At 36.7% G+C, this 20,768-nt stretch overlaps 1 protein-coding gene across 4 annotated transcripts in view; it reads right to left on the bottom strand.

Annotated features, from left to right (window-relative positions):
- Positions 1–1,005: 1,005 nt before the first annotated feature.
- The window catches only part of LOC135470528 (uncharacterized), a 53,846-nt gene continuing 34,083 nt past the window's right edge, over positions 1,006–20,768 (bottom strand). For 3 of the 4 annotated variants that reach the window (XM_064749528.1, XM_064749527.1, XM_064749530.1), the window contains 7 exons: positions 12,249–12,321; positions 11,068–11,454; positions 7,233–7,324; positions 5,959–6,039; positions 3,915–4,124; positions 2,882–3,176; positions 1,006–2,501 (listed from right to left, as the gene is read on the bottom strand). In XM_064749528.1, the coding sequence (XP_064605598.1) occupies positions 2,332–2,501; positions 2,882–3,176; positions 3,915–4,124; positions 5,959–6,039; positions 7,233–7,324; positions 11,068–11,454; positions 12,249–12,321 (1,308 nt within the window). In that variant the 3' untranslated portion in view covers positions 1,006–2,331. The remainder of the gene's footprint in view (positions 2,502–2,881; positions 3,177–3,914; positions 4,125–5,958; positions 6,040–7,232; positions 7,325–11,067; positions 11,455–12,248; positions 12,322–20,768) is intronic. The other variant, XM_064749529.1, reaches the window with a different exon arrangement.

Genomic DNA, 20,768 nt, shown 5'->3' on the forward strand with positions numbered 1-20,768 from the left:
CCTTCTAGTAGGGAGATTTGAACTGGCCTGCGAGATTGGTCAAGTATGATATATGGTGGGGTGTACAATCTTGAGGCTAAATTTATAATCTGACTGATATTGTGGGTGGGTGTGGTGGTTGGATACATACCCCATAATGCTAGACTGCGTGATCTGCAGTGGATGAGCCTACATAGTATTGTTCTCTGATCTAGTGTGCTGTGTTGCGATCAGTTTAGAGAATAGTAATTTTCTGATTGGTAAGTCTTATCTCACACCACAATGATATTTCATGTAGTACCTTAATTGTACTTTGAATGGTTAGGGGTGACAGGGCAATTACAGGTTTACTCCTCAGTTGTCATGGATTTTTTTTACATCTGCATGTCTATTGTATTGAATTGAAACTTTGAATGTTAAATTGAGTTTAAGAATGTTTTGTCCATTGTGAACAATTTACGACCACTTTCGTCCTCTTTTGGACTGACAGTTTTCCAAACACTTTTTCAAAAGGGTTTTCATTTTGAATTGTAAACTGATATGTGACTTTACCATATCAAATTCTGGACTTACTTTGACTTTTGAGCCATTTTGTCAATTTTCAACAAAATTTTGGCTTTTTTTTGTTCTGTTGTATTCATTGACATAGGTATTATTATGACTGCTTAAAGGATATGTAATGTGAAAGCAATACTTCCAAAAGGACTGTCTTACTCATGTCATATCAAGGTGGGAATGTTCACCAAACACTGTATGTCTTACTATTAAGACGGAAGTGTTTACAGAAATAATTAGACTATTATACAGTGAAGTTTGTAATGCATACTATTTTGGTGAAAGATGAATATGTTTTACTTTAACAATATTTATGGCATTAAATTTACAATTACAATAATTAGGAAATTATTAGTACACATTTTTTTCTTACATCCTTTCACCTTTTTATAAACAAGGCAAAGCTGTTTTATCCCCAGTATTAAAATCTACTGTGTAGGCATAAAAAACTCGAACCCAGAAAATCTCCATTTGATTATTTTATTGGAAAGAAAATAAATGTTTCTCAATGAAATGTAAAGCATTATTCCATTACATCAAAGTATGATTCATATAAACCAAGCTCAATGCTCAAACAGTTCTGTAAATGTGACATCAATCAGCATTATCCATAATACTGTTAAACCCAGTGCAAGTTGATAATAAAACCCAACATGACTAGTCATATGCAGGATAAACACAGACTAATCGCAATGCACAGGGTAGTTTGTCCATGATATAACATACATAAATACTTCAAGCATTACAACTCTGTCTGGATAAATCATATCCTTACACATACTGAAGTTAAATTGTTTCCTTTAACACTTTGATTTTTTAATCAAGAAGGCTCACCTACAACAACAAGCATGGTAATATAATGAAATTAAATATTACTTTACTCCAAAATGCATAAACCATTTTTTATCACAGCAAGTTAATAAATGGCATGTAATATTACATGTACTTCTAAAGTTCAACACCAGTATATTCAAATATATCTCAATACAAATTTATTAAATTTCAAAAGCACTTCATGTCACAAAATTGTGAACTATATGATTAAGTTTTCTTCAAAAAGTATATTAGTAAAAGCAATATATTTTAATAGTACTTGTAACAAACATATACAAACAAATAATTCATACATGTAATTTGTAATAAGTATTTCAAAATTTAGTGAAATGCTTAAGTTTTACAAGACCATTTGGGGGGACTTGGATGTAATTTCATGTATTTATTGTCATCTCCCCCAGGTTGCTGTGGTGATATAATTTTTCTTCAAACATTATGAACCAAACTGAAATTGAAGACGTTTGGTACCATAGGATCTATCAGTTTGCTATGATTGCTAGGTACACCTCCTCATCTGAGACACTGGCTACATAAACATGGAATTTAATGTTAAAAACGAAAAATCTCTTTCACAAGTTGAGAAAATTTAAATGTGGTGCACACATACATTTAAGGAAATGTTCTAACATTTGTAAGCTTCAAAGATTGACCTTTGTCCAAATAAAACGATAGGAAAGTACCCACTATGTAGCAATGCTTTAGAAGTAACAGACTGATACCTCAACTGGTGTAGTCTTTCTATCCTTAAGCAGTGTTTTACATAAAATACTAGTAGCTCCAATAAAATGCACTGTACAGTTTGTCCACGTTCCTGTCAAGAAGGTACAGCTAAAATTCATTTTACAGCTGAAATTGCAAAATCCATGTGTAGTTCATAGAAAAAAAGATGTACATGATCACTCTGAACCTTGATTAGATTCACGGGAAGCTTCATTATAAATGACCTTCAAGCTTGGTGCATTTTTATGTTGTAACTGGAGTCTGCCACATTTTGGTCTGACCATGCTGGAATGGTCCCATTCCCCCTGTCTCAAGTAGCTCTGTGTACTCCACCAAGGCAGTCATGCTCAATGGTTCCCAAGAACTGGTATACTTAGAACCATTTGACACACCATGATCATCTTGCTGTTTACCTGAAAAAATAAAATCTAAATCCTCAACCTTTTTGCATATGAAAGAGGACCTATCAGTGCAATTTATGCACTCTTTTAACTTGATTATGGAGACAAAACTACATTGGTTGGATTGGCAAGTGTACAGGCTTCACAAATAGTATAAATTTATCAGTCAACACAGAATAAAGCCTTCAGCATATGCTTGAATAAAGACCTTGCAAACAAATGAAAAGTTTGAAGAATTACATTGAATAAAAATGCTGTAAGCATCTTTTAGCAATGTATCTGTTTTGTTATCATTATTATTTATGTTGAAGGTCTTAGACCTTCATAATTTGAATTATAAACTAAAAGTTAACAGTTAGTAAGGGAACATTTTCTTATATTGATTTTCATACCCGAAGAAGTTCTTTGTGTGGTGTCTTCAGAATGTGGACAGGAGGGTTTAAGAGCTTCATTCTCTGTTTTTCTGTCCTTTCGTAATTTGTGTGCTTCAGCCACTACATCACTGTCCTTCTCATACTTAAGAAACTTCAACTTAGGATATTCCAAGTACTGAGGCTTGCTCCTGCTAGAGAACAGTTCATCATCCAGTAGGCTCCCAGACGGTTCACCATGAATAGCCACATCTTGTGATTCTACCTTGTGTTGTCTTCCTGCCAGCCATCTTTTGTACTCTGGCTCAGACATTATCTAACAGAACAAAAAAAAAAAAAGGAAGAAGATATCAAAACTTGTAGGTTGAAGGATACTTAACATCATATTTAAGAGAAGATCTTCATACTGGGCTGACATATCTTTCAACCGCTGAGTGCATGCTAGTATTCGTATTTCTTTAATTATTCGATGTACTCTTTAAATTTCAACTGATTCATGCAATAATTTTATATTCAATTCTCTGTACTAAAGAACATATGAAACAGCTATTTCCCTTTAAGTATAAACATATATTCGCTTGGCTATTTGACTTTGAAATAACTCATCTGAGTCTTTCTCTAAACTTCCAATCAGCAGTCTGATCAGCTAGTACTTGGCATAACTGAGTAAGAAAACTATAAAGTTTAAAGTCTTAGGTAAAAATAAGCTTAGAATTGGTGTTTACAAGACTGGGACCCATTCAACAAAGCACCTTTTGAAAATTTGCAATTTAACTTAAATGTTTAATTTTGGGCCAATCTGAAGGTGTAATAAGTGTTATGTTAAGACAAATGGATACCCAGTTGAACTTCTATCCATTCAGGCTTTGCATCATACAGAGGTTTTGAAGTATTCAAAATTCCATTAGTGGAATTGGTCCCAGTCGCTGTATAAACAATGTAGTTATCAAAGGGCATGTGAGTTACAACACAATTCTGTACAAATACAAATAGCTCATGAGAAAAGAATGAATATGCTTCATACGCTGATATCTGTACAAGGGAGGTAACTCACAGTGTCACTGTCCATCCACGAGGGCAGATAACGGTCAATGCTGTCCTCTCCATCCAGGTTGTTGAGGTCAGGAAATGGGTTATTGAAGGTCAATACTCGAGTCCGGTCAGCATTGGTCATAGATGACCGGTGCATCAGCTGAAGCTTATGTCTCAATGAGTAGGCCTGATGCAAAAGGGTCTTGTCCAAGAGACGAGGTAAATCTGGAACCTGCAAATGAAACCACTTTAGATTGAGGTGGTGAGTCCATAGTGTCACTTCTAAAACTGTGTTCACCCCTATATATGTTATCATAAGACCAATGTGCAATAATTTTAACTTCCAACACCAAAATCTAAGTATTGTGATGAGATTTAAAATTTCTGTCGAAAAGGCTTTGTGAAATTGGTCATTATCCTAAAAAAACTATTTGGATAGGTGGATGTCACAATGTGAAAGTTGTGACCCAGTCTGTAAACAGAAGCCTTAAATACAGTTTCATTCAGATAAGCACAAGACAGGAAAACAGCTTTTCACAGTTCAAGGTTTAGAAGTATTAACATAGTATTTGTGTACATACACCAAAGAACGTGCTAACATGTAAGCTAAGCATTATGATCATACCACCAATCAACAGACAAGTCAGACAAATACAATGTCAGCAGCTCCTGGCTCTCACAAATGAAAATCCCAAACTATCACACCTCAATACAATTCTCAGGCAGTTTTGCATAAAGCAAATTTTAAAAAAAATTAAATTTAATAACATGCTCATAAATTGCTCAGTTAGACACATACATCCAAATCTGGTTAGTCTGTGATAAATTGATTTTCTACCACATGATATACATGTATTAAAGTCCATAAACTTCACAAATCCCTTAGATACGTGAAACATCTGTTCACATATGAGTAACACACAATGAAAACGCCTCAAGGCCACAGGTTATTAGTAGAGTTACAACTATTGTTAGCATGGTTGTATAGTACCATAGCCAGAAGAAATGAAACAAAGTGTTTCCTTAATTTATCAGAAATAAATCAATAATGCACATCACAAATATATAAGCAACAAGAATCCTGCAACAATCAATCAACAAGTTATAATGCAGGCACTTGTGCATTACCAAGAGTAAGAGCAGAAACTTTGAAGCCAAGCCCAATGAACCAATATTAAATAGCAGTAACATAAAACTCAAATATTTTGACTGTGTAGTTATTGCACTGCTGTACATACAATTATATTGCTTGCATGGATTTGAACAAACTCTTCTCTTGCTATAGATCAGACAGCATAGAATCAAATACAGCAGTACATTATAAAGGTACATTAGTCACCTCAATGGTACATGTATGTGTACATGTACTTAAAACAGTAGAGCTAAGATCAAAATTTAATCACTTTCTATTAGTCTGATATATTCCTTATGATAAAGTTCAAAGGGACACCATGTGTTATATGTTCATGGGTAAACAGGGCTAGGAGTTTGCACATGTTTGAACACTTTACTAACCAAAAGACAATGCAACACTGATTCACATGGTTTGTTGGACCATTGAAACAATAAATTTTACACTAGAATAACACATATATGACATTACAGGTGTTGTAAGAATTGAAAATCGAAACTGAAGTAGAGAATATAATTGAAACCTTTTTGTAACTTAAAATAAACTCTTTTTTATCAATGGTCATGTGTTTATAAATATAATACTCCATTAATTTAATTAAATTAACAGTTTAAGTTGCTTGCAGCATATAGAGCAGATACAGGTGGACTGTTGTTTGAATATTTCAGTGGTCTTTGTATGACACACAACCAATCTGTACATGTAAGTGAAGAGTATGGATGTGAACAAATTCATCAAGCTGGCAATAGTTGGCTTTAATATACATTATGGCCTCAACTGCACCTGATGGAGATCTTTATCAAGCTGAAGACTGAAGAGAGTTTATCCAATGGGTGATGAAGTCCTGGTCAGGATTTCATCTCAGTCACATGGCATGCTTAATGCAGGATTGGGTCAGACAGGCATAGGAATTAGTAAGTATGCCTTTACTCACGTCTTCAGTTGGGCAGTAATTCCTCTTCACAAGTGTTTTGTTTTTGCTCAAACTCTGGCGTACAAATGCACTGAATGCAGACTGACATGGTCAAACAAAAATTGTTAATTAGTACACTACAAACTAAAACGTGCTATGGTGAACTACGTTTATAACATGTATTCCTCCACCTTTCAGCCTGTTCAAAGATACAGAGAAAAGCAAGCTTTAAAGTCAGCTTGTTCAAGCTAATATGATGTACAGCATGAAACTCCATTTCCGGGCTTTCTTCCGACATGATTTTGCAGAATCATACAGTTGTGTCTTCTCAAGACAATATATAGACACTGCTGCATAATAACAAATAGTTGTGTTTCCAATTCATAAAACAGGCAAAAAGGTGAAGGGTTTCCACTAAGATGACAAAACGAGACAAGGATCATTGTGCTGAGAACATGTATCTAAGGCAAATATAACTGAAGAAAAGTGCTATTTCATGCAATGAAATGTCCTAAATTTTAATTTTTAAAAATTTTAATGTAAAATGTACATTATACATTAGATGTAGAAAATGTAATGAATACAAAATGGACAAGCCTTTAGACTAAGTTACTACTGCACATTATCTACAACATAATAGCTGACCTCTGGGAGTGAAGGTTAATACATGTGAATGGTTATCACCTGCGTCCTATGGTTATGATCTTTTCTACATTGTACATGCACATATTAAACATTGTTCCTGTAGGTGTCCTACACATATATCAGCCCATCAGCACTCTGTGATTATATGGAAACCATGATTTGCTAAACACATGAACATCTACATGTAGATGTGTTTTCAAATGGTAAACAAATGTCAACACGAAATGTGATTTTGCAAACCAGAAATTTTACTTATGTATGCCTCAATGCTGCACCCATGATTAGCAATGTTTAATTTGTCTTCTCTCCAGTACTGTGGATAATTATATCCATAGGTCCAGTTTCTTCACCAATATTAACAATGTGGAGGTGGGAGAAAATTACTTTAATTGGTTTGTTTGAAGAAAAAATCCCTAATTTCCCCCTGTGTTCATAAACTACAGGAAATATAGTTATGCAATTCTGAAGTTAAAACGTCAAACTCATCTATTCTTACTTTAGTAAATACAGCAATTATTCCTTTCTTGAAACATCATTTCTTTTCTTCACTCAAAATTGAAACTGTGTTTATCTGCTGGCAACAAAAACAAAAAGGCATGCATACAATAAGCACTAATGACGGTATTTACGTGATTATTTCCTTCACTCACCTTGAGGTCTTTGGAGACGTTTCTGTCATAGCGCCTAAGACGTGACATGGACTCGTTCCGAAGACCTGCCCACAGAACCTCGGCTCCTCCACCTGATAAAAACAATAATTACATACATGAACACCTTGAAGAATTACACTTTTCCATGAATAAAACAGGTACTCCATAGTTTCTCATAATGCAGACCTGCATTTGAAACAGAGCATATCATCTCTGAAAGTAAAAATGTACGAAATCACTTTTTAATTTATGCAGAAAATCAGATAGCATTTACTGAAAATGTTCACATCTTAAATTCTTTCTGGGACAATACATCTAAACATTGTTCTCAGTATAGGACAATTCAATAGTGAAGCAATAATTGCAAAGGAATAAGCAAATAACCATGCTGGAAATATCTCTACTTATAATTTTTTTTCAGTGAGTGATATTTTGCATTTTACATGGTCATGTAACTAAACAGATATTCTATAACACCATGATGTTGCAAAAGTTATTTTCTCACAATAAACCAAGATCACATCCTTAACACAATTGCTTTCTTGGCATATGTATTATTATAGCCCATTAATTCACAGAAGTTTTTCCACAATTTTATTCATGGATAAATACATACATGTATGTAGGTGAAAAAATATTTTTACAAGGTGATGTAAGATTATCAAACTGGCCTATCAAATTCCACTGAAAAAATTTATAAAATTGAAAATAATGAATATAATACATGTAGAATGGAACAAACAGAAAAAATCAGTAGTAGTATTGTTACAATTTTCAGCGGTCTGTCTATGTATTACTACAATCCACAGAGACTCTTTCCCCTTAACTACGGCCTACACACAAATTATCATGTGATGCACCTTAAAGTATGCCATTGGGTATTATAAGTTTGGAGGCATAAGCCAGCACCTTAAGTTCTGATGAGATCTGCAATATTTGCTCATGGATAGTGCATTAAGATTCCCATATGAAACAGGCAGCTTAGATGCAATGGATTGGAGTATCACTGCAGGATCAGGAACCCAGCTGTGCAGGGAGCAGGCGGCTGTCTCAAATAAGCTGTGAGTTTTACGATTGCAAGGAAAAGACTGTGAAACCAATGCTGGGATTATCAAACCTTGAACATGATGATGGATGAATGGTATGGGGAACAACATCTAGCTGAATTCCTTTCCAGAGAGAACAGAGCATCACAATGGAGAGAATGCGATCAATCTCAATGCACCAGTGCTGGAGACCGCTTTTGTAGCAGAAAACAGCAATTTATTTCCTGTATCCAGTCTGAGAATGGCCTGCTTGTATCAGTATTCACCAACCATCCTTGCAAGTCTCACTAGAATTCTCATTTTCTAATTTCGCGATAATCCAAACTGGGTATTCAGCAATGTACAGCCATTCTGTGCCAAACAAATGAGCCATGGAGTATATAGCGACAAAGGCACACCACAACAAGCAGGTTGACATGTCCAGTGAGATCCCACATAGACAGGCGGGTTAGGCAACCTGTCAGATTTGACAGTGGAGATTTGTCTTGAGTTCTTGAAGATGCAGACTTCAGCACTCATTTCAGTCATACGCATTTATTGCTTGACCCAGGGGTCACTCTCTGAAGTCATGTGACTGAGTAATTAACAAGTGGGGACCCTTTCGTATTACCACATTAAACCTTAGTCGTACCATTTTGATCAGAAATACTGACAGACTGCAGGACTTGACAGATTGGTCATATGCCATTTACGAGTGAATATCAAATAGGCCTGACGAATGCTTTGCACATTTATCTTGATTTAGACAGTATGTTGTACAATGCATATGGCAAATTTTCAAGTTGTACTTAGCCAAAGAAAATCAAAATTGCCATTCAATGAGTTCAATGAAAGAGAAAGGTAACAAAACCCTGAACATCTAGACAAAAAATATCTTTCAAAAAATTACATTATCTTGACGAGTTCAAACTGAGATTTAGAAATACAGTAATCACTTGACCAAACCTGCGAGTTAAGGAAGTTAGAGACAAACTGTGTCAATATAGGAATGGATGGATGTAGTCTCATATTCTATATAGATTATCACACAACGCCAATTGAGGGGAGCCTTCATTATTTATATATTCAGTGGTCAACCGATGTTCTGTTGGGACACTCATTATATGGCAGATCCATCATTCCCTATCCTCAGTTTCTCTATACGACTGACTCATGACACTTGATTTTCTACAACATGCACAAATGCATGCTTAAAATGGCCCAGGAAACGTCTGCAGCAATTGAGCCAGTTATCAATTCACGAGGGATGGGAATCAGCAGCTTTATAAGGAGAAATAGAAAACCGATGCTGTGAGCCCCATGCACTGGAGAATATTGGCAACTAATTACATTAGCAAGTCCAGTCATTGGGCATTGCAAAGATGATTGTGAGGCCAGACAGATCATGCATGCCCATCAAAACAAGAAAACACGAAAGGAAGCACCTGGGAATCTCCAGAAATGTGGAAGCAAAACATTTGTTTGCAAGATTATACATATACACATATATATATTCTTATGATAGCTCATTGAATGAGCATTCACTGCGTGGGTGTGGTGGACTGCTACCCTGCCCTTTTGTTTATATGGCAAATGTAACATTCGGTAACTTACAACCACTACACCTACATGTATATAAGCTATTTCAGACTCAACTTCATTAGGCTGGAACTCCTTGTCTGCTACTTGTCCCCCTCCCACCCTCTCTTAAATGTACAAGCTATTCATTTCACTCAACAATACAGGTAACAGTACCTGGAATTTAACCAGAAGCCTATTTAGATCCACAACGCAAAAGCAAGAAATCATACAAATGTGACAATGATCTGATTACTACTGCACTAGGCTACATGTGTCAAAGTTCATGGACAATCATTATAGGAGTATTAATGATTTATTTCATGTTGTAAACAAGTGTCATAGTGTTGCTTGTTATCATTATGTCCACATGATGTAAAGAGGACTTCTCACTTTCAACATAGTTTCAAATTATTCACTGAAAAGCTACCAAATATGGTTTGGATATATATCTATATTTTTAGTACACTATTTCTTGTTAGCTTTATGTGATGTAAATAAAATGGTTATATGTAAACACCTACTGTCAATAAGACCTAAACATATAGAGTAACCACCTGCTGGAATAACTGTTAATCAAAAAGAAGACTTTTTGAACAAAAATGTTGAATACATTTCACCTAGTGGTCAAAGATGGTAAGACAACAAACGTCCACAATTCTGTTCTAAATGAATGAAACAGCTCACAACTTCTGACTTGGTGTTCGAAGTTTCAACCATTTGGAGAAATAAAAATGTCTAATAAATAGGACGAAAATGACCATAATTTTGTCTAAAAATGGTTCAATACTTGAACACGGTCTGTAACTTGTCATGATGAAGATATGTAAGAAGTCTCAATATAACATTTTCATTAAAAAATGAGACACCATTTCCTTAATTCATATTTCGAAATGAATTGGGCTGAGTACATTCTAGGAGCCAAATAGTTAATGTACATGTGAAACTGATGTTAAAAGTGTTTTAATTATACTTGTTCTTTGTCATTTTCTTAAAGTATTTTTGAAATACAAAGCAAAAACGACCACAATACTGCAGAAAACAGATGCAATTTCTTAAAATTTGAACTTCATGTAAGCCACGAAGATTCAATCCATGACAAGGGAATGTTTTCAAAGAAGTCTCTAAAACTGCTGAAGTCCAAGATTCTACAAAATAGCTACAATTTTGTCAAACATAAACTTGTAAAATGTGCACAACAATTGTATTAAAACAAGACAGATACTAATTACCTCCAGGGTTTCTGAGCTTTGGGTGGAGCTGTTTCTGGGGCTTTGGTTCAATCTTGGGGTAGAGGAAGTAGTTCGCCTTGTCTCCATATAAACGATATAGCTGGGCATGATGCCATGGTAAAGTGTGACCTTTGGCCAGGGCAACTCGGTCAGTCTTCTCATCTTCCTCATCTTCTCCAAGACAGGGACTGAGTGTGTGCCTTTGATAGGGTAACGTGGTCACTGACTCCTCAGGTTTTCTGCCTAATCGTCGCTGCTCCATGACCTGCATTATGGAGTTAGCGCATGAAACAGGAGATGATGAATCCGGTGACTTGGACTTTGCCTTTTGATCTCTGCTATTTGCCTGGGAATGCCGGCCAGCGATGTAACGTCTGCGATCATCATCTGCAAGGTTGATCACAGAAAAACTTAATTATATACCACAATAAACTTGCTTAATATTTTTCCTTTTTTTCAGTACTGCACATGTAGTAAACAATCCCTAACTATTAATAAAAGTTGAACATGTTGAAAGGATGGTGATAATTAGCTTATGAACTCTTTTCACTTTTACTACTCTTTTTTACTATTTTTTATTTACATATAAATGTACATGCTGGTTTCTGTTTTATGGTTGGAGTTCCTGAGGTAAACCACTGACCTCTGGCAAGTTACTGCCAAACTTTCCCACATGTGACATACAGATATGCACACCATAGTGGCACTTACTGTCCCCCCCCCCCCCCTCCTCCCTCCCAACAAACAGTCAGAGTGGTGGAATCAACAAATTTCCTGTCCAAGGCCAGGTTTGATTTATTTATTTATTTATTTGACTGGCGTTTTACAAAGTACTCAAGAATATTTCACTTATGCAACGGCGGCCAGGATTATGGTGGGTGGAAACCAGGCAGAGCCCAGGGGAAACCTACGACCACCCAAAGGTTGCTGAAAGACCTTCCCACTTACGGCTGGAGAGGAAGCCAACATTAGCTGGACTTGAACTCACAGCGACCGCGTTGGTGAGAGATTCCTGGGTCATTACGCTGCGCTAGCGCGCTAACCAACTGAACCATGGAGGCCCTCGGCCAGGTTGTGTCATTTGTCCAAGTGACTGAACGGCAAGCCTCTCTGAACACCAGATAATGCCCTCTCTCAAGTAACACAAAGGGATGGGAGAAAAACAAGTATTGGAGCCTTACCCAACGACTGGCGACATATATTAAGAAGAGTTTCCTCCCTGGCATGTTTGCTCGCCTTTAGAGCTTCTCGTTTCTGAAAAACAAAGAGAACAATGAATATTTTCATGAAAGCACCATCCATGATCATGGTTCCTTGCCTGAAATTCTATAGGAATGTTAACAAAGATTCTGGATAATAGGAGACTGTGTTTGCACAAAAGCAAACGAATGTATTTTATTAGGGTTAGGGGGGTTAGGGTTAGGGGTTAGGGTTACATAAAACTGAAATACCATGATATCTTTCACAAATAAAACTATTACTCCATGTGCGGTGTAGCATCAGGCATAATATTACGGTCAGCCATTGACTATAATTTACCATCCATACAAAATGGTCAATATGAATAAAAAATAGAATAATGAACATCAAAGTTTGAATAACATAAATACTGTTGAATACTGTTCTTGAAAGTTCAATAGGCTAACCCATCTGATCTTGAGTGCTATGGGTTATCTTTCAACTTTCACTATAACAATATTTCTGTTACTGACCCTAAGTTACTCAGCTTTGTAGCAATATATGCTGTATATTGTAGGTAGCCATGTTTAGAAAATTAAGAGTAATTCATGAAATGAAATATCATTCAGCAAAAACATAAACAAGGTGATTTATTTATTTATTTGTTATTCATCTGCTCAAAAATTTTGTTGTTGTTATCTTTGTGGGTGGAAAACAGCAGAATGCCTAGAAGCGGTGTACAGACAAATCAAACATTTCACCAAGCAACACAGTGTTTTGTCTGCACAAACTTTCTAAACGGTTAAGATTTGATTTTTTCTCATTGCTACATGTTATAAGGGTCTTAAGAAGCAAGGATATGAAATATCCAGTAATTTGTTTCCGCTACATGTATTTAGGACCTAATCGTAATTTATGGAATAAAAAAATTATCACCTAATAGCATAAATCCCAAACTGCGCCAAGACTGGACAACTACTCTTCCATTACATATGAGATCTGTTAGCCAAACATGAAATGACTGAATCTCTACATTACAGAAGCCATATGGGGTGTTATAAACCAATAATATTACACGAATCACACTACCCACAAAGGCTCGATTATACAGGGTTCAAACAGCAACTTCACAGCTTGCTAGTTTTAACCCCTGTATTTATGAGCAATTGCAAAGCCACTGAAACGCAGGGGTAAGCCACCAATATAATGCTTGAATTAAACTGCCTATAGCAAGCAGTAGAAAATCAATAAGTGAAAATGTGTTGCTTCACAACTGGGATGCTTGCAGACATTATGTGGATCAACAACTAGGGTTCACATGTAAGGTAAATGACCTACTAATTTGTCATTCTAGCTATTAAGGACACTTTTTCTGGGAGTAAGTGACTATATCTTGAAGCATGCTCTCATCTCCTAGATAAGTTATAAAACTTCTAGTGGTAAAAAAACGAACAACGAACAAATGCTGGATGGATACACAATGGCAAACAGAAGATGGTTTGACACATTCTTCATATTTCAGTTCATATGCACAAACCTAATATTTGGTTGAAGAGCATGAATCACCCATCATTATTCTGCAACATGTAAATATCTAGGTATATCTTAGCTTCTTAAATCTAATTTTTGTGCATTTTATTGTACAATGTAGTGTTTTATTCTTGAAAGTCTCCATGAAATACTTAATTTGTTTGGTTGGTGTTTTACACTGCACTCAAGAATATTACACTTATACGATGGCAGCCAGCATTATGGTGGGAGGAAACTGGGAAGAGATCCATGACCATCCACAGATTGCTGGCAGACCTTCCCACGGGCAGCCGGATATGAAGTCAATGAAATACTTTAAACCAACAAATTAATATATCTCAAATCCTGTTATATTTCATGAACATGCCAACCACTGTGATTATTTCGTCAACCAATACCATATAATAAAATGTGGATAACTGAAAGTGAAATGTGGTATATTTGTCAGGGATTTTTACTTATTAATTATTTAATACCGATACATCAAGCCATGATGATAACAAAAACACAGTCAGTATTGGGTGAGAGTTTTGCCTCAGCAAATTTACATCTCCATTTGAAAAAGAGACAAGTTCTGTAAAGTGCCACCAAGTGCATGATTCTGTTGGATAGTTTCAATGGGTATGTCCTTTTGAGTAGACAACGAAATGGACACTCTTGCCCCAAATCTAGAGACTGATCAACTCCCTCAAAGGTGTTCTAGTTACATGTATTCACCACAGACACCAGCTGAGTTAGCATACTCAGGCCAGCATCAGGCACTGAACCTTCTCCATTCAACCATATGCGCATTATATGTACACACTTGCTGTTAAAAAAAAATAAGACAGCTCAATATATCACCCATAAGAACAACACCAACTGAATAAGGAAAAAATCCTCAGACAGAATATGGACAGAAAAAGAAAAAAATACATGTAGTAGCCATTCATGCAATGCCATACATATAAGGTTATTAGGATGGCATATGCCTAGAGTAGTGGGATATATGCGTATGACATACATTTTTACATAAAGTTTTGTTACTTCGGATTCAGAAATAACAAAAGTACAATCTTGACTTTTTGAATGGAGCAATATGTCTTTCTATAAATACAGTATTCCTTGATGAATTGACTTTTCAAGAAAACTGATTTCAAATGGTGCTAGAATTTATTGTTTGATCTATGCACCAAAAGAGACCAGGATTCTGGAAGAGGAACCAGCACATTACATGAATTCGCTTCCTGTTGTAAACAAATCTTCTCTGAAGAAAACATCAAGTTAAAGTCATACCCCTTGATAAGTGATTTACACTCTATCTCAAAAGTTTAAAAAATAAATAAAATTTAAAGATCACAGCATGAATTCATTTAATACATGCCAGAGAGTAATACACAATTACTCACATCTTTTAATCTTTCTTTCTTGAGGTAACCAGGCAATTGGGGTTAAAAACCTGAATTATATAAAAAGTCTGCACATTGTTCAAGTATGATAGTATAATACAAATCTTAGTTTGAGAACTTTCATAATCTGTTGAAATGTATACATTTATGGTAAATGAACTAAACTTTCACCTAAGACCCAGTTGCACATTTTGCCTGATTCTGAGAATTCCATCGATCTTACAAACACTTTGTAAGTTTCTTAAGGAGGTATGATAATATCCTTGTGCAAGAATGTAACTTTCAGAACCAGCGGTAATATTTTATGACATTTATGTACATGTGTAGTCTTAAAAGGCACTTTTAGGACCAAAATATAAGCCTTTCAGCAGTTTTCAACATTTAGGACATATATACTTAGGGCAAAAAATGTTGAAAGAAAAGAAAAAAGAAAAGAAAAAAGAAACAGAAAAGGCAGAACTAATTTTGCAACACCTAGTTCAAGCTGAAAGGAAATGGTACATGAAGGAAGGATCCGGGTCAGTTGCTATAGCTTCCTCTAGAGGCACTGATTTCAAATGGTGCTAGATAATTTAGAATGGGACAAGCTCTATCCACCAGCTGAAATCAGTCTCCTAGAGTGCAATGATTGAACCAGCAGCGGTGAAGAGGGCATCAACAGTCAGCGAAGAGAGACATCAGCCATCAGCAGGTAGCAAGGGACACCAACAGCATATGAGAGAGCACCAGTACACCCATCAGCCATGGAGTAGAGCATCAACAAACTATAAGTGACTGAGAAAAGCATCAACCCCAGTCCAGCAGTGGAGAAGGGCATCACCACACCTTTAGCAACTGGAAACAGGATTTGCACACCTTCAGCAACTGAGGAAAGCATCATCAAAAATTCCGAAACTGGTAAAGGATTAACACATCTTCAGCAACTGAAAAGAGCATATCTTCAGCACCACAGAAAACTATCAGCACACTTTCAGCAAACTTAAAAACATGCTACATGTACCATTAGTAACTGACAGGCCATCAAAACAACACGGTATCGGAAATTGCGATTAGCACTATCACATAACCAAAACAAACCAATGCACTAAAACCACCTTACAAGATTATCTGTGTGCCTTCAGCATTTCAGGAGAGCACCAGAGCAATGTCCACATTTCAGAAAATCACCAGTGCACCCTCTTCATTTCAGAAGAGAACCAGTGTAACATTTCGCAAGAGCAATAGTACACCTTCATCAAATAAGAAGAGCACTACTGCCTATTCAGCAAATGAGAAGGGTACTACCAAAATGCTTACATTTTCTTCCCAGTAAATGGGAAGAACACGAATGTTTCTTCATCATTTAAGAAGAGCACTAGCACACATATAGCAAATGAGAATTGTTAAAGCACACACCTAGCAATTGAGGGCACGAGTGATACATCACCATTTAAGAAAAACACTAGCACACAGTTACATAGGAATTGAGAAGAACACTAATACACATTTAGGAACTAAGAAGATCACCAACATAAAGAAATCATAGGATTATGAGGGCTGCAGGATAATCCATATGGGGATTTGAGGACATGAGAGTAAAACAAATGGAATCAACGGAGCCCTGAGAAAATAAAGGCGCCACTGATGGAGAAGGTATCATAAAACCAACAACAAAGCACAGTGCATAAACTGGTTAAAATCAGCAAAGGATAAGCTAGGGGTTTGGTTCAATAAGCGACAAGATCACCATCAAAAAGTTTTATACAGTAAGCAACGTTACCAGAAGCAACATGAATTCATAGCATAAGCATGCCAAGATACTTATGATAGAATTACTTATACAGTGGTTAAGGTAGCAGTCAAAGGATGCGAATCTAAAACTGTAAAGAGTGCAGAAAAAGACTGACATGCACAGAAGTATACATGCATATATCACTAGCAATAATTAAGAACATCCTTGGAAACATTGGATAAACCTTCTCTCTGACAAATAAATTTAACGGTAAAGTGTTACTTTATCTTTACATACACATGTAGATATACCGAATGAAAGAAATTAGCTTTGTATTTCATTCTTCCAAAAATTGATTGTGTCATCATGCAGTCACAAGAAAATGGGGTGTTGAAAAGAAGAACGTGTATAACATTTTCAGCTTACTAGAATGTTAGAACATAGATTAGCAGGCTCAATGGAGATTTCATGGCTGGGAAGTCATAAAAATATGCCAGACAAATGATGTGAAGTCCAATAAAGGACACCATACACAAGCAAATATTTTTATGATAAAATTTTTATGACAAATGAAGAGTGGGGACACACGAAACAAACAAAGGCCAGTTCACATCTCTCCCTCTACACTACATGTAATAATATCCGGACTGAATAATAGGTCAAACATTATCAGAGCCTAAAAAAAATCTCAGGGAGAAAATAAGCACAGCTCTCTAGAATAAGAGAAGCTAGAATAAGAACTATACTACTACTGTACAGACTGGTACACCAAGAGTGATTAGTTGGTGAAAAGTAAGGTTACGTTAAAACTGAATTAGTTTTAATCACACAAAATTTCATATGACTTTTCACCACTGTAAATTATTACAGATGAGTAATTAGTCAGTGAAAAATTTTATTGTCAGTGTACTACATACTTAGTTTTATGGCTCGAGTGGCCAAAGTTATTCATCTCATTTAAGGAATAAAAAACAGTAGTTTCTGTGGTATATATGTTCTACCATTATTCATCAAAGAAATAGAAGAATTTTTCATTAACCAAGCTTTCAGGCAGCAACAATGATATCTGTATAAATAGATGTTACCTGCATTTTGCACTACAAATTCGACATTCACCAGTATATGCCTACATGTACATGATTACTGTTTGTACTACAGCCTTAGGAAACACACTAGACAGCCACCTACACCTGAGCAGTGACCTTGCACTGGCAGCAGAAAAATTATCCAATGTTCCAGCCCAAGGCACATATTACCCTAAATGCCTCATCTCCACTCCATATCAGTTAGCATAAGAAAAGCCTCTAAAGGCCTGCATGCAAATGGACACGGAAAGAGAGAGAGAAAAACACATCTGTTCCAAAATTGCAAAATGCAAATATTAACATTCATACCTGATTCAGGACAGAGGAATATAGACAGCAAAGGATTAGTATGTGCTATAGACCTCATGCTAATGAATGGGTCAGCAATACAGTTTTTGCTGACAGTCATCCTATAGATGGCCTGGTGTGTCTAGCTCGTTGGCACATATTCAACAAGCATGGCCATAGGGTGCATCCAAGCCGATTTGAAATGGTGTACATGAACATATACATGTATGTATAGTTGGTGCATTTGAGATGATGGTTCCCAGTGTTATACATGAGTAACACAGCAGTGGATAGAGCAGAATGAGTAGCAGGCCAGAATACAGGCCACTATTGATTTCTGGACAGCTGATGGACAAGGTACCCTGGGGGTTGAAACATACCAATTTGTTACTGTTTTTGCTCTAGTCTGGAAATTAAAGCCTTGGATGACACAGGCTGATAGATCTAGAGCCTTGATGAGAAAGAAGACATAACTTGCTGGTTTGCTTATGTCAGAGTTAATAAGATATGTAAGACTGAACCACCCATGTTGGTAGGGATATGTGATATAAGGCGAGCCAGACCACAACAGCTGTTGTGGTGTTGGTCAGTGAACAAAGACTCCGGGCTGCTGAGAAGCCAACTGCACATTCAATTGCTGAGATGTCATACACACAAGATGGGTGAATGGGCAAGGCCATGAATACAAGTGTGCCACATGGCCAACCACTATGTAGGTGTGAAAGTGGTTCTACAAGACCAGTGCAAACTCCAAATGTCGTGTGATCTAGACATGCAATGATCATGCAATTTATGCTGACATTGACGTTCACAATATATACAGTCTCACGACAAATAATTGGGTATGGTCAGGTATTGGATTCTGCACATGACTGCCAATAAACATATTGCTTGCTGTATCCAAATTACAAAAACCTAATTAAACCAGGCTGTAAACTTTATGTTAGAATTCTAATAAATAGCAAGTTTAAGTTACAGAATATCTAGAGTATTATTTCATTTCTAGTTTTGGGCGTGTGATCATCACACTGCTTGCCGAACATTAGGAATGAGATTTGCACATCTGAATTTATACCTCCCACACTCTTGATATTGACGAGTGTATGGTACTGGCACACCTATATGTTGTTTTAGGGATGCAAATCACACCTAAAATTTGATGACAGTGTTTCTGCCCTCCTTGGTGGTGAGCATTTGATTAAATCCTGACACTGGCAGAACAGGTGCATGCATTTCACAGTTACATTTATGAATCCCTGAACTGACAGAACAGGTGCCTGCATTTCACAGTTACATTTGATTCCCCCAACTGACAGAACACGTGCAATCAATTACACAGTTACATCTGTGATTCTCCCAACTGACAGAACAGGTGCCAGCAGAAGAGTTGAATGCATTACACAGTTACATCTGGGACTTTACACCTTAAATCTAACCTGAAAGCAAACAGGCTATATACCAAGACAGACAAAATGGTGCACTAAACATTGAAACCTATGCATTAAATTCACAAGTACCAGCAACTGCCTTCTTCAATATGCTTGGTTATATGTTGCATTAACATGTTGAGGAACTGAATATCAAGATAGGCAATATACCAGGTGCACATAAAATATGTCACAAAAAAAAGGTCAGATGCTTACAGATTTCTCTCTGAGCTGTAGCCATGATAAAGGTATGCTGTTTCCCCCATGTCAACAGTAGGATCTCCCATATATATACACACAAACATCTCAGCAATTGGCTTGTCACTGACCACACTGCTGATGCTAGCAGCTACGCCTCAACAGTGACTAGGTCTCCATAGCAGGCTTCAGCACTGGCAATAGCAAAGCCAGCTTCCAACACTATAGGGACAGGCCTTTATGCCGTTCTTGGCAGCACTTACAATCAATAACCCATCAATCACTGCCTGTCGTTGGCTCCAGTCAAAGAGGTATATGAATTCAAACACCCCACCACAACCATAGTCCTATACCTCAACCCAATGGTTGGATTGAGGGAAGAAAAATCGTCACATTTAACAGACTGTCTTCTACTCAGCTGCACTCAATTACCGCCCCCACCCTGCCGCCACAAAATCCTCCCTCACCACACCTCTACCTTGCGGGAAAGTAATACCTTTTTTTTTTTTACTTGTACATGTATATATCCACTACCAATCCTCTCTGTTCACTCCAAGAGCTGCAAACATCAAGCTTTTGCTGAGAGCCATTAAGTGTCATGACTGTGGAGTTTTGAACAAACACAGCAAGCTGAGATAGTGCCAGGTGGGTTAAATTTAGAGGACCTGGTAAAGTATATGACACAACATGACTGGCTCTTGGAAATCAAGTTCTTGCCTGTCTCTATAATGATCAATATGCCTTCTGCAGTGGGGCGTCTTGGTCAGTGGGAAATTATGTTGAGCACTGACTGGAACATGGACAGGTTTCATCATGTACCACCGCCTAAAGATCTGTACCCACAACTACACAGCTAAATACCACAGGTGAATATATTACCTGCCTGCATTCTGGC

Source organism: Liolophura sinensis, chromosome 7 (genome assembly GCF_032854445.1).
Source record: "Liolophura sinensis isolate JHLJ2023 chromosome 7, CUHK_Ljap_v2, whole genome shotgun sequence".
Classification (NCBI taxonomy): Eukaryota; Metazoa; Mollusca; class Polyplacophora; order Chitonida; family Chitonidae; genus Liolophura; species Liolophura sinensis.